Source organism: Coregonus clupeaformis, chromosome 35, assembly GCF_020615455.1.
Source record: "Coregonus clupeaformis isolate EN_2021a chromosome 35, ASM2061545v1, whole genome shotgun sequence".
NCBI lineage: Eukaryota > Metazoa > Chordata > Actinopteri > Salmoniformes > Salmonidae > Coregonus > Coregonus clupeaformis.
This window is the reverse complement of record NC_059226.1, coordinates 761409-780310: the sequence shown is the minus strand read 5'-3', so window position 1 is coordinate 780310 and position 18902 is coordinate 761409. Positions and strand designations below refer to the sequence as shown.

The window sequence follows — 18902 nt, the reverse complement described above, 5'->3', positions numbered from 1 at the left end:
GATTACACAAATGGCATAGTACCGCACAGATCTCAAGTTAGGATTTGAAATACAACCCTATATTAAAACAATCCAAATCTTAAACCCAACTATGGAACAATGAAAAGATGAACACAGGAGAGGAGTATATACAGCAGCAACACTATACACTCATTATTCATCCCAGAAGCCTCTGTTGTGGCCGACAGCTTCTATAAGCCTGCTCTGTAGTGTTTCTTTGGAGGGGTATATGGGCAGCTGCAACAGAGAGTGACAGGTCAGCGCCTCTGGGAAATGCTTTTCGGAGGAGTTGAGAAGGATTTGGACCCTCATCCTGATCTGGTTCATACCCAGGATGGGCACACGGTCACAGCCAGTCAGGAACACTGAAGGGGCAAAGGTGGTAAAGGGGGAGAGGGAGGGAGGGCAGTGAATGACAGAATATAACTTTATTCTCAGTAGCCTACGTTATTTGTTCATCTGTTACAATGAAAACGTTCCATACTTACGCAGGAAAGCTTTCTTTTGATCCTCTGTCAGTTCCTCAAACACCTCCCAGAATGTGACGATGTTGGGATGTCCAGCATGGTACTCTCCTTCATACACAGTGTTCTAGTTTGGGGGACAATGTCCTCAATGAATATGGTGAGGCAATAGAGACTTGACACCATTCAAACCATTTGTCAAATCAATGTATCAAAACAACATTTTAGCTAGGTTCCAGAACATGTTACATACAGTGGGGAAAAAAAGTATTTAGTCAGCCACCAATTGTGCAAGTTCTCCCACTTAAAAAGATGAGAGAGGCCTGTAATTTTCATCATAGGTACATGTCAACTATGACAGACAAAATGAGATTTTTTCTCTCCAGAAAATCACATTGTAGGATTTTTTATGAATTTATTTGCAAATTATGGTGGAAAATAAGTATTTGGTCAATAACAAAAGTTTCTCAATACTTTGTTATATACCCTTTGTTGGCAATGACACAGGTCAAACGTTTTCTGTAAGTCTTCACAAGGTTTTCACACACTGTTGCTGGTATTTTGGCCCATTCCTCCATGCAGATCTCCTCTAGAGCAGTGATGTTTTGGGGCTGTCGCTGGGCAACACGGACTTTCAACTCCCTCCAAAGATTTTCTATGGGGTTGAGATCTGGAGACTGGCTAGGCCACTCCAGGACCTTGAAATGCTTCTTACGAAGCCACTCCTTCGTTGCCCGGGCGGTGTGTTTGGGATCATTGTCATGCTGAAAGACCCAGCCACGTTTCATCTTCAATGCCCTTGCTGATGGAAGGAGGTTTTCAGTCAAAATCTCACGATACATGGCCCCATTCATTCTTTCCTTTACACGGATCAGTCGTCCTGGTCCCTTTGCAGAAAAACAGCCCCAAAGCATGATGTTTCCACCCCCATGCTTCACAGTAGGTATGGTGTTCTTTGGATGCAACTCAGCATTCTTTGTCCTCCAAACACGACGAGTTGAGTTTTTACCAAAAGTTATATTTTGGTTTCATCTGACCATATGACATTCTCCCAATTCTCTTCTGGATCATCCAATGCACTCTAGCAAACTTCAGACGGGCCTGGACATGTACTGGCTTAAGCAGGGGGACACGTCTGGCACTGCAGGATTTGAGTCCTGGCGGCGTAGTGTGTTACTGATGGTAGGCTTTGTACTTTGGTCCCAGCTCTCTGCAGGTCATTCACTAGGTCCCCGTGTAGTTCTGGGATTTTTTGCTCACCGTTCATAGCCATAGTGGAGTTTGGAGTGTGACTGTTTGAGGTTGTGGACAGGTGTCTTTTATACTGATAACAAGTTCAAACAGGTGCCATTAATACAGGTAACAGTGGAGGACAGAGGAGCCTCTTAAAGAAGAAGTTACAGGTCTGTGAGAGCCAGAAATCTTGCTTGTTTGTAGGTGACCAAATACTTATTTTCCACCATAATTTGCAAATAAATTCATTAACAATCCTACAATGTGATTTTCTGGATTTTTTTTTCCTCAATTTGTCTGTCATAGTTGACGTGTACCTATGATGAAAATTACAGGCCTCTCTCATCTTTTTAAGTGGGAGAACTTGCACAATTGGTGGCTGACTAAATACTTTTTTCCCCCACTGTACCATCAATCCCAAATCAACCCCTAGAACACTTGTTTTTGCCTCTGATAGGCTAGGTGAAATCTTCGTCATATATTATATGTTTTTACTTGTCTAATGCTCTCAGATGTAGACAATTAGCTAGGGGTAGATTTAGGATTGAGCTTCAGTCATGTAGTAACAAAACATGGTTCTGACCTGTTTCAGCGTTTCCCAGTCGAAGTTCTCCTTCCCCACCATCACCCCCCTCAGTTCCTCTGGCTGGAAGAACTCCACCACGTCCATGTCACACACCTTGAAGAAGCCTTTCCTGAACTCTTCAAACACCTTCTGTACTGACTGGTTGAAGATGTAGTTCACATAGGTGTCAACAAACTCCTTCCTGTCAAAAGAATGACATACAGAGTCAGATATCCATTGAGTTGAAGCTAGTATAGGTTGGTGTCGATTCCAGTTGGTGTCAATTCAAGGAATGAGAAGCGCCATTTACTTTCAATTATGATTTTTCCATTCATACAATTACATTTCAGTATGAGATGATATTGCCGAAATGGAATTGACCCCAACCCTGGTAGCTGTAGCAATGGGAAAATGTGTCATACTGTACACCTTGTATTTTGTCAGTTGTAAATATTGCAATAATCTTACTTGTTAGCACTTGTGACGAGTTTTCCAATTTCTTTGGGATCAAGTTCCACCGCTACGTCATCCCATACCACCTATTATAGTGAGAATGAAAATAGTGAGGTAAATGAAAAATGACAACACTGCAGACTGAGGGTATAGACAAATAGATGGGAGTGATCTGGGAGAGACATACACACAGAAATAATATAATGTATCTTATGTTAAGTAATTCATACAGCTTCACTTCAATTAACTACAGATGTAGGATCTTAATTTGAGCCAATTTGATACAGCAGGAAATGTGAATTATTATGTGTATTATCATTAATGGAAATTTTGTAGGGGTTGATACATTTTTCGTAAGGGCAAATCAATTCTGTCATTTTAAAGTGGAAATTACTAACTTTAGAAGCCTTTTAAAACCTTGAATACACTACAACTTTGCATTTCCTGCTGTGCGGGAAAATTGTCAGCAACAAAAGAGTGATCAAATTAAGATCCTACATCTGTATTATGTTACATTTTATTTGTTCATCGATCAAACTGTTTGAAAGCAATACATACTGAGAAAGTAATGTCCATGTTTTCGACATCATCATCAGGGTAATCCAAGATGTACTGCAAACTCCTTCAAAAGCATTGAAAATAAGATGTGACAATTATAAATCGGCAATCAATAAATCATGATGCATTAATCAATAAAAAACTATTTATCCAAATAATTAATAATTGCTTATCCACACAGAGCAAGTGCCCTGCCCCTGAGATGCAATAAAATGCCTTGAGATGCAATTTCTTAATATGTCCTTGGTGTCCTTATAACAAACACAACAGCCTGTACCATAATACATTACTGACAAAGGGATAACAATATATTAAGGTATGAACTTACCCTGCTTCAATGGGGCTAAACTCTCTCAGGTCCTCTAAAGAAGGCTTGATGTTCACCAGCTTCTTGAAGAAGGCCATGGGGAAGGGGAGGTGCACCATGTTGTTGTTGTACAGGGCCATCCCACACAGAACCCCAAACAGGAAATAACGCTTCTCCTCCACTCTAGGCTGTTAGTGAGGATGGGTTGGACAAGAGACAAGAAATACACCATGAGTGAAAGTATAGGACATGCTGTTGATAACCTGTGAAAAATGATAGCTTAATATACAGTAAAGGGAAGGTACTGCGGTTTCTAGAATACAGTAGTAGGCTAGTAATACAGTAGTAATACTGTAGTAGTTCCTCTCTAGGAACATATCATTAGTGTTTCACTACCAGCACATTTGAAGCCATTTGAAAATACAATGATTATCGATGTAGAAATAAAAAAATATGGTGAGGTGGTGGAAAACCTCATAATCCATGTGTGATTTCCCTAAACGTACCTTACCTTTGCAGGGAACCAGGCTAGCGTCTTGTTGTCGTTGTACATGAACATCCCAGACTCGGGTACAAACAGCTTATCAAACAAATGGATGAAGAAGTCCCTTTTGTAGACGTCTGTTAGCTTCGCATCCTCGTCGAAATACACCTGAGAGAGGTAAGCACTACATTTTGGCATAGCCCTTCTCTGTTCAAAACATTGTCTCGTCATTGGAAAGCTATCATTCCTAAATGTAAAAATATGGATTTACCACAAGGGGCCTCTTGAAGGTACTGGGTCTTTCTACACTCAGTTGTTGGAAAGTGTCTTCGATGAGTGATGCTCGCTTCAGCCTCAGCTCAAAGAACACAGCAGGGGCCGCCACGGGTAACATGTTAAAAGGCCACATGCCAGTCCTTTGGCGATTGTTAGGGGGATTCTGCAATGCATACAGTACAATATTAAGTCTTCAGTTAGTGCTTTTCTAGTACAAAACAAGTATTTATTTCAACCAGTTTTTCCCATCAAAAAGGTTCATAAATATGGTTGGTTTCTTCAGTAGTGATGGTCAACATTCTAGAGCTACTTGGAATGCAGGCTTTTGCTCCAGCCCTGTTCTAACACACCTGATTTAGCTAATCAAGGTCCTGGTGAGCAGCTGATTAGTAGAACCAGGTGTGTTAGAGCAGGGCAAGAGCAAACTATTGCATACACGTCAGTTAGTCTAGTAGGGGTTTACCCACCCCTGATTTATAGTATCTGCTGTATATTATAATACTATATATTGAGACGAAAGTGTCATTACCTGTGTGAGTGCGGCGTTGATGTTCAAAACAATTATCTTGCTCTGCAGATTCATCAAGAATGGGTAATGACAAAAGATGGCAGGTGTCTGATCCACATCCTGAAAGTGGTGTAAAAATAAAAATATTTACAATGCATCTCAATTAAGGAGCTCCTTTGTCTAATTATGTTATTCTGCACTGATAAGAATTAACTTAAGAAGGTGAGAAAGATTCTCTAGTAGGAAAACAAAATGTTTCCTTTACTCTCTCTTTCCAGATAATTTCAGGTAGAGGAAATCTAAAGCCTCTATTGAGATGCAGCCTATGACACTATCTAAGACCCAAACAACAAACATCAAAACACCTCAAGACTGACAGCAACTACATGTTTAGCAATCAGTGACTGAGACAAAATAACGTTTCTTACCTGCTTTGACCATAAACGCCAAAGCTTTACATCCTCCGCTAGAAATATGGGATTGAAGTGAACCTCCTCCATACAAAAGGTACTGTCTGGAACTGTCTGGGTCTCTCCAGATTTTTGGTTTGCCTTTGAAATAATATAGAAAAGTAAAATACATTTTGACAATATTTATTTATTAGCAAGTATTAGCTAAATATTTTCCATGTGTGTCAGAAAAATATTATTTAATCAAATCTCAGTTATGGTCTCATCGATTCTAAATAGGTTGCATTGAAATAACTGGCACCCTGGCACCAGATTGGTCCCAGAAGATGACTGGTCAAAATGGGAAAACAGCTTTATAAATGGATTGACAGTACGAGCAGAGAAGCATGGACACTGACTCTGTGGAGATGGCCGAGGACATGGAGCAGGTGTTTGACCCCATGGTCACGGGTGCGTAGAATATGTTCACTTGTCAGAATCACCGATAGGGCCTTCTTCCACATCCCAATGTGCTTGGTCATGACAGAGGGCTTCAATGAGGACCAGCAGTCACCTACAGGACATGATAACACAAAGATTACATGATCAAACCATTTTGTGGGGGGCATAGAATTTGCTCTACTTCACAATCATTCCAGGGGTACCCCCCAAAGTGCACATATTTTGTTTTAGCCCGCACTACCACACTCGATTCAAATAATCACTGGTTTTGTACATTTTTCCTAGTCTAAATCTGCCAGACAGCGAATGAACAAGGACAAAATAAGTTGGTTACAGCACAAACAGATTTCTGACCATGTTATTGTTGATTAGTTTAATTTGGGGTGAAACATTTTGGACGGCAACATTACCAAGGACCTGCAGCTTGTCGGGGTGCAGTCTGAGGATAAGCGGCAGCAAGGGCTTCAGTGAGATCTGTCCTTCTGTGCCGTTTGTGAAGGACCCTCAGGAGCTCAGGGAGAACCAGGTAGACCCTCAAGCTCTCCACTCCAATCGGCTCCTCATACAGGGAGGGAAGTAATGTGTGCTGGACAACAGCTTCAACCTAGTGCAATGAAAGAGGTGTGTGAATCGCCCCTCATTCAAATGATAATAACAACAATTTAGAAGTATTTCAGCAATTCAATGTGCAATCAAAGACACATGTCAGAATACATAGGAATAGGAATACGATTACATATCAATTCATAAATGTATTTACAAAATACCTCAGTCAAAACTTTGTCCTTTTTTGCCAGCTTCCGGAATGCGCCTTGGACGAGTGACAAATCCAGGCCAGACTGTTTTGGTGAGGTTTGGTAATGTTTGTCACAACTAATAAAACCAATAAATAATTGTCAATATCTATGCCATATTTAAACCAGTATTCTTCGATAATGTAATATTTCAAACATAAGTCAATCATGTATTTGAACCAATATTAAAAACTGTTACCTTTTATCAAGAAAGCTCCCATTTAAACATGACGCAGAAGAAAACTTTTTTGTGATTTCCCTGCAAATACAAGTTTGAGTAATTATTCAATTCAGTATGTGACCGTACATAAACAAAATAAGGAAAAAGCAACAACGGTAAATGATAGTTACTTATATCAAATGAAAAATTTATGCACTCACTAACTGTAAGTCGCTCTGGATAAGAGCGTCAGCTAAATGACTAAAATGTCAAAATGTCATCATACTTACTTCTGTACTTTTTTCCATGATTTTGAATCACATTCTGAGATCCATTTGTCAATGATTTCTTCATCTAATGCTTGTTGTGTCACTTTGCCCACACTTGACCTGAGATTGTTTGACCTTTCTTCAGACTCCTGTGAAGATGACAATGTGATACAATGTATCACAGCAATGTTAAGTACAAAGGACAAACTATGTTCTGTTTTGCTAACTAAATGTTTCAAACCGAATTGTGTCCATACCTGACCAAGAGTGCACAATGCAAAGGAATGGTTTCCTCCAGCAAAAATGTGTTCAATTTTCTGGTCATCAATCTGGTCTGAAATGTTGACAAAAATAGTTCATGATCGAGTTAATGTTATTTCATGTTTTACTTCATGTTATTTTAGTTGAGTATTGAAATAAATGAATGTTTTACCTGGCAGTTGTACTGGGAGGGGCACAGACTGATCAATCTTTACTCCATTTCCCAGCTGCCCTTGCTCTCCGCGCCCAAATGAGTAGATCTCATTAGATGGCCCCACAAATGCTAATGTGTGGTGTCTAATGTGGCAAACGGACAGAGAAAACATTTCTCAAATCAACAATGAATTCTAAAAAGGTCTTATGCTAAGATGAACATAACCAAACAGATCCTACATCACAATTTGTGTACTGTCAAAATATTTGGTCAAATCCAGATCATGTCTAGTAAGTGTAGCCTACCTTCCACAGGCTATCTGGGTCACCTTTAACCCCCAGAGTTGCCCCACCACTCTAGGTCGTAGTTCATCTCGGAGAGAGTTGTGTCCAAGCTGTCCATAGCGGCCTGAGCCAAATGTGAACACCACACCTCCCTAGAACAAAATCCACCCAGACAGTTATCATACAGTGTTTTCCTCTCGTTAATGAGGACGTTTCAATACGAATTTCCAGGGAACTAAAAACTACAACATTGAGACATCCATATAAATAAATACACATAACATGTAGACATATTGTATGGTCCAAACAACATTTAGTTCAAATAATAGGGAAAAGTGTTATTGTGTCAGACAGATATACAACCTTTGTCAGAACGGCAGTATGTTCTCCTCCACATGAAATTAAAACAGTCTTCTTCAGATTCAGGCAATCAACAGGAGCTGGAGCATGTCTGTCTACAGAAAATTGGGTTCATTTTATTGTTATTATTATATATAATTTTTTACAATCATTTATTTACAACACAACACATACAACATATCACCCTCAAACACGATGCAATATTGTTCCATCTCATCCTGGTCAAAATAGTTTTTAGACAGATAAAGGCACATTTCTATACTTTTCTTTATTTTTTCAACATAATTTCAACCACAACAAAATGTGGTTCATATTAGATATATCAGGGGTCTCCAGCTACAGCCTGAGAGAGCTACTGGGTGTGCAGGCTTTTGTTTAAGCCCAACACTAACACCTGCTTCAAATAATGTACTGCTCATGGACCTTGATTATTTAAATATATTTAACAACAGACAACATACACATATATTGTGTAATGTATACTGTACTTGTTGTGTCCCCTAGTCCCAGTTGCCCGGCGGTGTTCTTGCCCCAGCCGAACACAGCTCCAGAAAGGGACAGAGCGAAGCTGTGGTCTCCCCCCCGCAGTGATCTGAACCAGGGGGATCCCTGATAGAGACTTCAGGGGCTTGGGGGACATGGCGCTGGGCTCGTCCCACCCCAAACCCAACTGACCGCTGGTGTTCTGACCCCACGTGAACACCTGACCGTCTGAACAGAAATCATAAGTTAGCAACCATACATACAGTGAGAACATTGTACAGGATTACAGTTTTGAGAGTTTAGACTGTTTTGGTTAAGATGTATTGTGAAACTGTGCTATTAGTGGTGTGTTAATGGTCATTTACCCTGTGTTAGTGAAATTGAATGCTGGTCTCCACATGCAACCTGAGTTACCTGTCGGTTACATAGGTTTTCCAATGGTCTGATAGAAAAATAAAAAAACAAACAGATGAATAAGATTAGAGTTGGCTCATTTGAATTAAATGACAAACAACAAATTGTTTTTATACTTTAGCTATTTGAATGTGGGGGTGACTAAAACGTCAATCAAAACACTGACACTGAATTACTATAAGGCATTGCTTACATTTTTTGAGGGTAAGCTACATATAAATGTATCATTATGGAATGGAACCCACCTGGGAATATTGTCTTTGTCCAAGCAGAGAACCCGGCCCTCTTCAGACAGTAAAACCGCATGAGAATCTCCACAACTCAGAGCCCGAATATTCTCTTTACAGTTCACAATCTCTAAAGCACATAAAACATATGATTCCGCAACTCAGGAATATTTATTATGAATATTGATTCGAAAAAAGATTAGACCTACTCAGTTTCCCTGTGATTCTTCTCCCATCTTGGTCCTCTTGAATCCGTGCGACAGACACTTGTCTCACATTATTTCTGATAAAGGCGACCACACTGTTACCCGCGGACAGGTCCTGAATTTTAGATTTCAGGTGTATAAAATTAACGCAATTTATATCAGTTTTTGTCGTATCCAAACCATTCGCCTTCACTAAACCAAAGCCATTACGACTATCCTCTCCCCATGAAAACATTGTTGTGTTATATTCCTAAACTAGTCCATACAGAGAACACTTGAAGGAGAGCACCTGCCGATGCTCCGGCTCAATGATGGGTTTATATGACCGCAACCGACCCTATGACATGCAGAAAGCCTCATCATCAACAAAGCATGAAACGAAAATGAATCTTGAATGAATCGCCCGAACAGAAACTTAGGCCATCGTATGGATGTTTATAAAGTAGCCCTGTGGGCCCAATACATAATCTGCATGGGTGTTTATTGAGGGCATAAAAGAAAACACGCCTACAAACAAACATAATTTATAGTTTGGATTAGGCTACTTGTTGACTCAAGGCCGAAAACGAAAGTGAACATCTACTGACAATAGCAGCCCAGTTTTCTGGGAAGTAGCCTACAATATACTGACGCATTTTAACACACATGATAATTCTTTAAACGTTACCACCCAGTCGACACCTACCTAGACGCATTTCAGTGGAACTGGCTGCTACGTCTACTTTATGCTGTGTCATGCATGACAGCTAATGTTAAATGCTGAAGTGAAAATTGTTTCGGAGTTTGAAAAGACCCATGCTTCAGTCGCATCCCTCAGATTTGCCCTGTTTTTTTTTATGTGCTAAACTCCTAAGGCATAAAAGTTATTAAAGAATCAATGTGCATCATTATTTAAAATGACAATTGAACAGGTAAAGAGGTGCAGTTGAAGTCAGAAGTTTACATACACTTAGGTTGGAGTCATTAAAACTAGTTTTTCAACCACTCCACAAATTTATATTTAACAAACTGTACTTTTGGCAAGTCGGTTAAAACATACTGGGTGATCTGAAAAGTCATAGTCAATCTATCAATAACATAATAATACTATTAGCACATTTTTTTTATTTTCAATTCACAATCTGTAGAAACAATGAGAATAGAAAGGTTCAGAACATCACAGTACAGTTGAAATATATATGGCAAATAGAAATCCTATATGGATGGTGTTAAAAGATAGATGGGAGGTGTTGAATGGAATTGAAGGATGGGACTAATAACAACTAACAACAAACAATAACAAGATAACTAATAATGTAGGCACGCTGTGTCCATAATAAGTGTATGGGTTGTAGGTCGGATATTCAAATAACCATGCACATCCCTAACAGAAAAATGTATACATTTTTTACATAGAATTAGGCATAATGATTAAGGCTCTAGATTGCAGGAAAAGGTGTGTGTGTGCGCGTGTGTGAGCGCGTGTGTGTGTGTGAGAGAGAGTACAGTATATAATAACGAGTAAGAGGAAGTGTTTACTCTGAAGCTACAGACCTCTGAGGGATTGAAACAATTCAACGGACTGTTAAACAAGTTCAGAAGGTGAGATTGAAAATCTAACAAATAATTATTTGGATATTCAATTTGTTATGGTTATTTCCAAATCGATGCAATAGTGCAAAGTTCTCTGTATCGAGCACAGCAACAGCTATCTCAAACATGGAAATGAAAAAGGCTAGTGGAAACTTAAGTAACAATACTCATGTCATGCAATCAAGGTATGCACTTAAGGAAATATACCTCTAAAGTATCTGCTGACAAATTAACAATATGTTTGCAGTGTAAATTATTATAGCATAATTAATCGCACAGCATCATGATCATTAAGAAACCTTTGACCAGAAATAAGAAGCAGGAAGTCAACCTCTAGATGGGGGGAGACTACAGTAAAGACGAACTATAATGTTTCAGGAACTTGGGTGGTTTTCATAACCTGATTTGAGTTGATTCTAGTGACTTCCTGCTTCTTATACCTTCCCAAGTTCTCTCACGTCACCCCGCTCCTGCGCACACTCCACTGGCTTCCAGTTAAAAACTAACAAAAAGAAATACAAAAAATAAATAAATAAAAAAGAAATAAAATAAACAAAAAAAAAAAATATTTGTAAAGTGGTTAGCCCACTGGCTATGGGTGATGGCACCAATCTGTAGTCGCTCTGGATAAGGCGTCTGCTAAATGACGTAAATGTAAATGTAAATGTAAATTATTACCTTATACAGTCATAATGTAAAGGTATCATTGCAATATATGTTCATCTGTGATGTTTTTCTCCACAGGGGCACAGCATGGTGACTCTGTCCCTCTTGTCCCTCTCTCTGCTCTCCTTGTTGGGGGTCAGAGGGGAAGTGGCTCCAAATTTCGACAACTGCAAAGGTTCTTTCTTCAAAAATACACCAGTGTCGGGTCTGAATATAGCTCTCCCCACTCCGCTCGAACCAAACACACAGGGGTTAGAGAATCCTGCGCAATGTCTCTCTGCTTACAATGCTGCCTCTCCTGCATACATCTGTCAGAGAAACGGTAACCACTATTACTTTGCCACTCTGTATGACCGAGCCAGGAGGATCCCTCTGTACTCTGCCTATGAAATGGATATCCAAGGGGTCCCCAACAGAGAAGGGTCCATAGTTTATTATGAACCGCAGGTTTGCATTTTAAATGTTTATTATCACCTTTTCAATGTCCTGTAAATTCAGTGCAGAAGCCATTTAATGTGACTTGCACAACTACAGAATGATGCAACACCTTAGTGTAATATTTGCAGTAGAACAGGACATTAGCTGTAGAGCAGGTTCGAAAACGATTGTATTTATGCAATAAGCACTAGAAGGTACTATTTCGTGCATTGTAATTTCAGACTAACTACCAGTAGCCTAGAATACCAGTAATGTAATAATGAGTTGTATAAAGCTTGAAGTGGAGTGGCTAATTTATAAATATTTGTATTTTTCAGCTTGTGCATCCTGACCTAATATCGCAGCAAATGGATAAGAAAGGATCCTTGAGTGAGATCAAGAAATACAACCAAAACAATGGCTGCAATGAACGCTCTCCACAATACCGACAGAACTACAAGCTGGGCTGAGTCAGGCTCTCGATGACAACTTTGGCTCGTACGACCGCGGGCACCTCAACCCCGCAGGACACCATGGTAATCAAGATGCCGCCAAAGCCACCATGACCCATACCAACGTAGCTCCGCAAGACAGGAAGATGAACAACGGGCCATGGAACCAGTACGAGACGAAGCTGAAGAATGTTTTGAGTGTAGGCTGTAGTAAGATGTATGTGGTGACAGGGGTGGTCCCAAGCGGCACGTGGGTAGACCAGAACCAGCGAGTCAATGTTCCGAGTCACTACTGGAATGCCTACTGCTGCACCGACAACAACGGCAACCCTCTCAAGTCTGGAGGTGCCTTGGGTCCTAACACAGCTCAGGATGTTGTTACAGAGTATAAGTCTGTTACAGACCTTGAGAATGATCTTAGAGGGCCACTGAGAGTTGACAACAATTTCAACATTTTTAATGGCTGTTAGTCTAACAGATGTGGAAGTGTCTAATATATCTGGTATGATGGTTTTTGGATTTAGAATTCATGCTTAGGCTATTACGTTTGTTGTTACTATTTAGTATAGGCCAACTGTATAATGATTATATAATTATGTTTATGAACCTATAAATGATATTGATGTAGGCCAGTGGCTCTCAAACCTCTCCTTGGGGACCCCCCAGATGTTTCACAATTTTGCTCACCTGATTCACCCATTCAAGGGCTTGATTATTAGTTGAATCAGGTGTGCTAACTGTGGAATAGTTAAAATACAAGAAATGGATGGGGGTCCCTGAGGGGGTTTGAAACCCCCTGATTTAGGCTACATCAATATTTTTAAACAAATCCCTGACCATAAATATTATCCTATTGATCAAATATGTGGATAATATGTATTACAATTTCAAAACGTATCCTTTGTAGTAATTATTCGTAAAGCGTATGTTTGCTTGTTTGGTCACACACAGAATTGTGCAATCACCTCTTTGTCAATGCTTGTTGCAATGAATCTGTAACCCAATAAAGCTTGTTTTGCTAAGTAAATTGTGTAAGGAGGAAATGTATACATACAAATGTAGACATGAATACAGAACTATTTTTCACATACTGTTCGTGAACCTGTTGGTACTTCATGTCAAAAAACATTGGATGAAGGCTGCATTACTGTGGGTGGAGATTTGGTCACTGTACCCTCTAGTGGTCGATAAAGTGCAAACCTGGGAAGAAGTATAACAGGGTTTCCTATACTCGGTCCTGGGGCCACCCCTAGGACTACCCAGCACTACCCAGCTGATTAAAAACATCAAAGCTTAATGATTCATTGGTTATTTGAACCAGCTGTGTTGTGCTAGGGCAAAAACCAAAATGTGCACCCAGGGGGGACCCCAGGTCCGAGTTTTGGAAACCCTGGAGTATAAAAGTGCTAAATACCACTCAAAACACTAAAACCACAAATCAACCATTGCACGGCTTGGTAAAACTGCACTTGGCCCATTGCCAACCCAAACTATGGTATGAGGGAAAAAAAGGATGCGAAAAAATATGTTATTTCCTCCTATGGTCAGGAGGAAGGAAAAGGAGTTGCTCTGAAAAGATAAGTGCCTCGGTTTCTTTCCATTTTTGGTAATCAGGGAGTGAGTGGAAAATATGTGCAAATGCCCCTGAAGAGAGGCACACTGATATTCTCTCATTCTGTGATTTATCCTACCCAAGGAGAGCACCCCACTACTCTGAAGGTATATTTCCAATTCTTATCGTTCATGTATTCTTTTGATTGTCCCATGTTATGCTTAGGTTTTAGGGCCTTTTATAAAAGTGAATTGTAGGCCTATAGTTTGAGTGATTAATAGTAGAACTTACTTAATTAAAACAGCTGTAGGCTACTTACACTTGAGTCTACGAACATACCACACTGAAAATATCTGTGTAGTAGATACTTAAACTTTCAGAATAATACCTGTGAGCAGGGGCAGTAGTTGTGTAGTTAAACATTACTTGGACATTTTCTGATGAAAGACAAACAGTAAATCTGTGTCTGTGTGTATGTTTAAGATTATTTTCTATTCTATGTAATTTACTCTTGATTGCATTTCATTTCTCATCTCTGATCTGTCTGATCTCCTCTCAATCCCTCATTCATTGACCACCAGAACAGACGAGGGAGCCATTGCTGGGAAAATGCAGGGCCAGAGAGAGAAGATATTCATATTGATCCTCGTTGCTGCGCTCTCTCACATGGTAAGAGTTTTGACCAAACACATTAAAAGATGTATACATTTGCCATAACATTTAATTGATTGAACCATCATACTGTGTAGATAGACTTCTGGGCCAGTTTCCCAGATCTAGAGCGAGCCTTTTCCTGGACTCTCCATTGAGCATGTTTTTAGTGAAGGAGTAAGCTTACTCTGGGTCTGGGAAACTGGCCTTAATGTCCTAAATTTGGGTCAGAGTTGGCTAATTTGGCCAATGCTTGAATTTGAACTTGGCTAATTGGAATGTTACTGTCATAACTTGTTGAGTGCCTATACAGTGGGGAAAAAGTATTTAGTCAGCCACCAATTGTGCAGGTTCTCCCACTTAAAAAGATGAGAGAGGCCTGTAATTTTCATCATAGGTACACATCAACTATGACAGACAAATTGAGAAAAAAAAATCCAGAAAATCACATTGTAGGATTTTTAAAAAATTTATTTGCAAATTATGGTGGAAAATAAGTATTTTGTCACAAACAAGCAAGATTTCTGGCTCTCACAGACCTGTAACTTTTTCTTTAAGAGGCTCCTCTGTCCTCCACTCGTTACCTGTATTAATGGCACCTGTTTGAACTTGTTATCAGCATAAAAGACACCTGTCCACAACCTCAAACAGTCACACTCCAAATTCCACTATGGCCAAGACCAAAGAGCTGTCAAAGGACACCAGAAACAAAATTGTAGACCTGCACCAGGCTGGGAAGACTGAATCTGCAATAGGTAAGCAGCTTGGTTTGAAGAAATCAACTGTGGGAGCAATTATTAGGAAATGGAAGACATACAAGACCACTGATAATCTCCCTCGATCTGGGGCTCCACGCAAGATCTCACCCCGTGGGGTCAAAATGATCACAAGAACGGTGAGCAAAAATCCCAGAACCACACGGGGGACCTAGTGAATGACCTGCAGAGAGCTGGGACCAAAGTAACAAAGCCTACCATCCGTAACACACTACGCCGCCAGGGACTCAAATCCTGCAGTGCCAGACGTGTCCCCCTGCTTAAGCCAGTACATGTCCAGGCCCGTCTGAAGTTTGCTAGAGTGCATTTGGATGATCCAGAAGAGGATTGGGAGAATGTCATATGGTCAGATGAAACCAAAATAGAACTTTTTGGTAAAAACTCAACTCGTCGTGTTTGGAGGACAAAGAATGCTGAGTTGCAGTCAAAGAACACCATACCTACTGTGAAGCATGGGGGTGGAAACATCATGCTTTGGGGCTGTTTTTTCTGCAAAGGGACCAGGACGACTGATCCGTGTAAAGGAAAGAATGAATGGGGCCATGTATCATGAGATTTTGAGTGAAAACCTCCTTCCATCAGCAAGGGCATTGAAGATGAAACGTGGCTGGGTCTTTCAGCATGACAATGATCCCAAACACACCGCCCGGGCAATGAAGGAGTGGCTTCGTAAGAAGCATTTCAAGGTCCTGGAGTGGCCTAGCCAGTCTCCAGATCTCAACCCAATAGAAAATCTTTGGAGGGAGTTGAAAGTCCGTGTTGCCCAGCGACAGCCCAAAACATCACTGCTCTAGAGGAGATCTGCATGGAGGAATGGGCCAAAATACCAGCAACAGTGTGTGAAAACCTTGTGAAGACTTACAGAAAACGTTTAACCTGTGTCACTGCCAAGAAAGGGTATATAACAAAGTATTAAGAAACTTTTGTTATTGACCAAATACTTATTTTCCACCATCATTTGCAAATAAATTCATAAAAAATCCTACAATGTGATTTTCTGGATTTCTTTTCCTCATTTGTCTGTCATAGTTGACGTGTACCTATGATGAAAATTACAGGCCTCTCTCATCTTTTTAAGTGGGAGAACTTGCACAATTGGTGGCTGACTAAATACTTTTTTCCCCCACTGTATGTAAGATACATTGTTACACTGTGATACTACCTGTATTACAAAAGGTAACAATTCTCTGTACTATTACAGGTGACTCCTCTGCCAAAGCAAATGGACATGGCTCCTAATGCCGTGGATGAGCAGTACACTCACTGTCGGCAGCAGATGCTGGAGAAGGTTTTGGAAGGGGGTCTGCTGAAAGAAGAACTGAATAGCAGTCCAGAGTATAGTGCTGCCTGGGGGGTAAAGCAGTGTACAAAGTTAATCCCGGGAGGCGTCAAGGAACACACGACTGCATTGGTGGCTTACGACCATGGGGGAAATGCGTTCAGAAAGAATTTCAACAATGCAGTGGAGAATCAAGGTGGGAATGTCAATGTCTATAATGGCAACTTCCAGTTCAAATCCCTTCACTTCCTGCTGATGGATGCCATGAGGCTTTTGAAGCCAAATAACTGCCAAACTGTGTTTCGTGGCTCAAGCAAAATGTATGAGGCACAAGTAGGGTCAGAAGTGCGATTTGGGAGGTTTACCTCAACCAAGGCCAAACGTTCCGACTCGGAGGAAGTTGCTACAGACAATGGGAGCCTTTTCAACATCACTTCTTGCACTGTAGTCAACGTGGAGGACTACACTTGCTTCTCAGAAAGCATTGATCAGCTGATATCCCCAGCAGAGGTCTTTAGGGTGGCTGAAGTAAAGAGTGTAAGCAATGAAGATCACGAGTACAGAGAGATCGTTTTGACAAGTTCAAGGACTCACAGCATTGACAGCGTCCGCGACTGTTACCTCTTCCCCAGGTGAGGCCAGGCTATGTAACCGTTCGAAAAGATATAACAACATTAGACTACCAAATAGGTGTAGACGACACAAGAGTCAAGTGGTTTTAAAATGTCTACCTTATTCTTTGGAGAATTAAAGTCTGTCTTTGTCTGTTTGTCTCACCAGATCTCCTACAAGTATGAGTCCTCCATCAATCATCCCCACAGGCTCCTCTACTCAATGGCTTGGCAGTAGTCTGTCTGTTCTTGTGGCTGTATCTCTCTCTATCTCCCTGATCACCAGGACTGATCATCTCTGATAAACAAGTTTTGAATGCTAATAGATGCGGTAAAGAAGTCAATGGAACTGAGACCATGGGGGATAGAAGAAGGACGACAGATTAGCGCACATTGAACAAATCGGATTTAACAAAATAGATATTTGTCAAATTGTAATTTGTTATTTATTATAACATGCCCACAATGTGGTTACTAAGTCTGATTTGGATATATTTTTCTGTTTTCGCTGCATAACATTTAGAAGTAGTCCCTTTTCAGGTTTAGAAGAAGTGACTGCTAAAGGCTAACTCACATTCGTATGAACTGGTACCATAGATAGCGTAGAGAAATCGATGGTGGTAGTCAAAGTCGTTTTTAACTGTAATGCAGTTTATTGGTGATGATGACATGAACATGTATTGGGGTTGACATCAATACTAGCATTATACTCTGATTTTTACCTCAACATAGTGTGATATAAACAATAGCCTAAATGTAGGGTAATTTTGCTGGTGGGCAATGAGGAGATTCTGGATCTTTCCCCAACAGCCTCTTTCCCCCCATGCGTTTCGATGGCATTTCCATTGTTTTGGTCGAGTTTCATTGACCTCTTTACCACGTCTATTGAAAAGGACAAACACACTCACACACACCAACATGTACACTACCAGTCAAAAGTTTGGACACACCTACTCATTCAAGGGTTTTTCTTCATTTAATTTTTTTTTTTACAGTGTAGAATAATAGTGAAGACATCAAAACTATGAAATAACACATATGGAATCATGTAGTAACCAAAAAATATATTTTATATTTGAGCATCTTCAAATATCCACCCTTTGCCTCGATGACAGCTTTGCACACTCTTGGCATTCTCTCAACCAGCTTCATGAGGTAGTCACCTGGAATGCATTTCAATTAACAGGTGTGTCTTCTTAAAAGTTAATTTGTGGAATTTTTTTCCTTCTTAATGTGTTTGAGCCAATCAGTTGTGTCGTGACAAGGTATACAGAAGAAAGCCCTATTTGGTAAAAGACCAAGTCCATATTATGGCAAGAACAGCTCAAATAAGCAAAGAGAAATGACAGTCCATGAAGGTCAGTCAATACGGAAAATGTCCAGAACTTTGAAAATTTCTTCAAGCGCAGTCGCAAAAACCATCAAGCGCTATGATGAAACGGGCTCTCACGAGGACCGCCACAGGAACTGAAGACCCAGATTTACCTCTGCTGCAGAGGATAAGTTCATTAGAGTTACCAGCGTCAGAAATGCCCAAATAAATGCTTCACAGAGTTCAAGTCACAGACACATCTCAACATCAACTGTTCAGAGGAGACAGTGTGAATCAGGCCTT

The 18902-nt window shown here is 40.3% G+C and overlaps 1 protein-coding gene and 2 pseudogenes across 2 annotated transcripts; 2 read left to right on the top strand and 1 right to left on the bottom strand.

Moving 5' to 3' along the window:
* Positions 1-26: 26 nt before the first annotated feature.
* LOC121550613 lies at positions 27-9625 on the bottom strand (annotated as a pseudogene).
* Positions 9626-10785: 1160 nt separating this feature from the next.
* On the top strand, positions 10786-13219 carry LOC121550378 (annotated as a pseudogene).
* Positions 13220-14029: 810 nt separating this feature from the next.
* LOC121550612 (T-cell ecto-ADP-ribosyltransferase 2) lies at positions 14030-18199 on the top strand. Of its 2 annotated transcripts, none has more exons than XM_045210604.1 (4): positions 14030-14137; positions 14557-14639; positions 16599-17308; positions 17457-18199. In XM_045210604.1, the coding sequence occupies exons 2-4, from the start codon at positions 14580-14582 to the stop codon at positions 17587-17589; spliced, it is 903 nt and encodes a 300-aa protein (XP_045066539.1). In that variant the 5' UTR covers positions 14030-14137; positions 14557-14579; the 3' UTR covers positions 17590-18199. The 2 variants fall into 2 exon arrangements, with proteins under 2 accessions (XP_045066539.1, XP_045066540.1); XM_045210605.1 differs by having other exon boundaries at positions 14031-14137; positions 14552-14639.
* Positions 18200-18902: the final 703 nt, after the last annotated feature.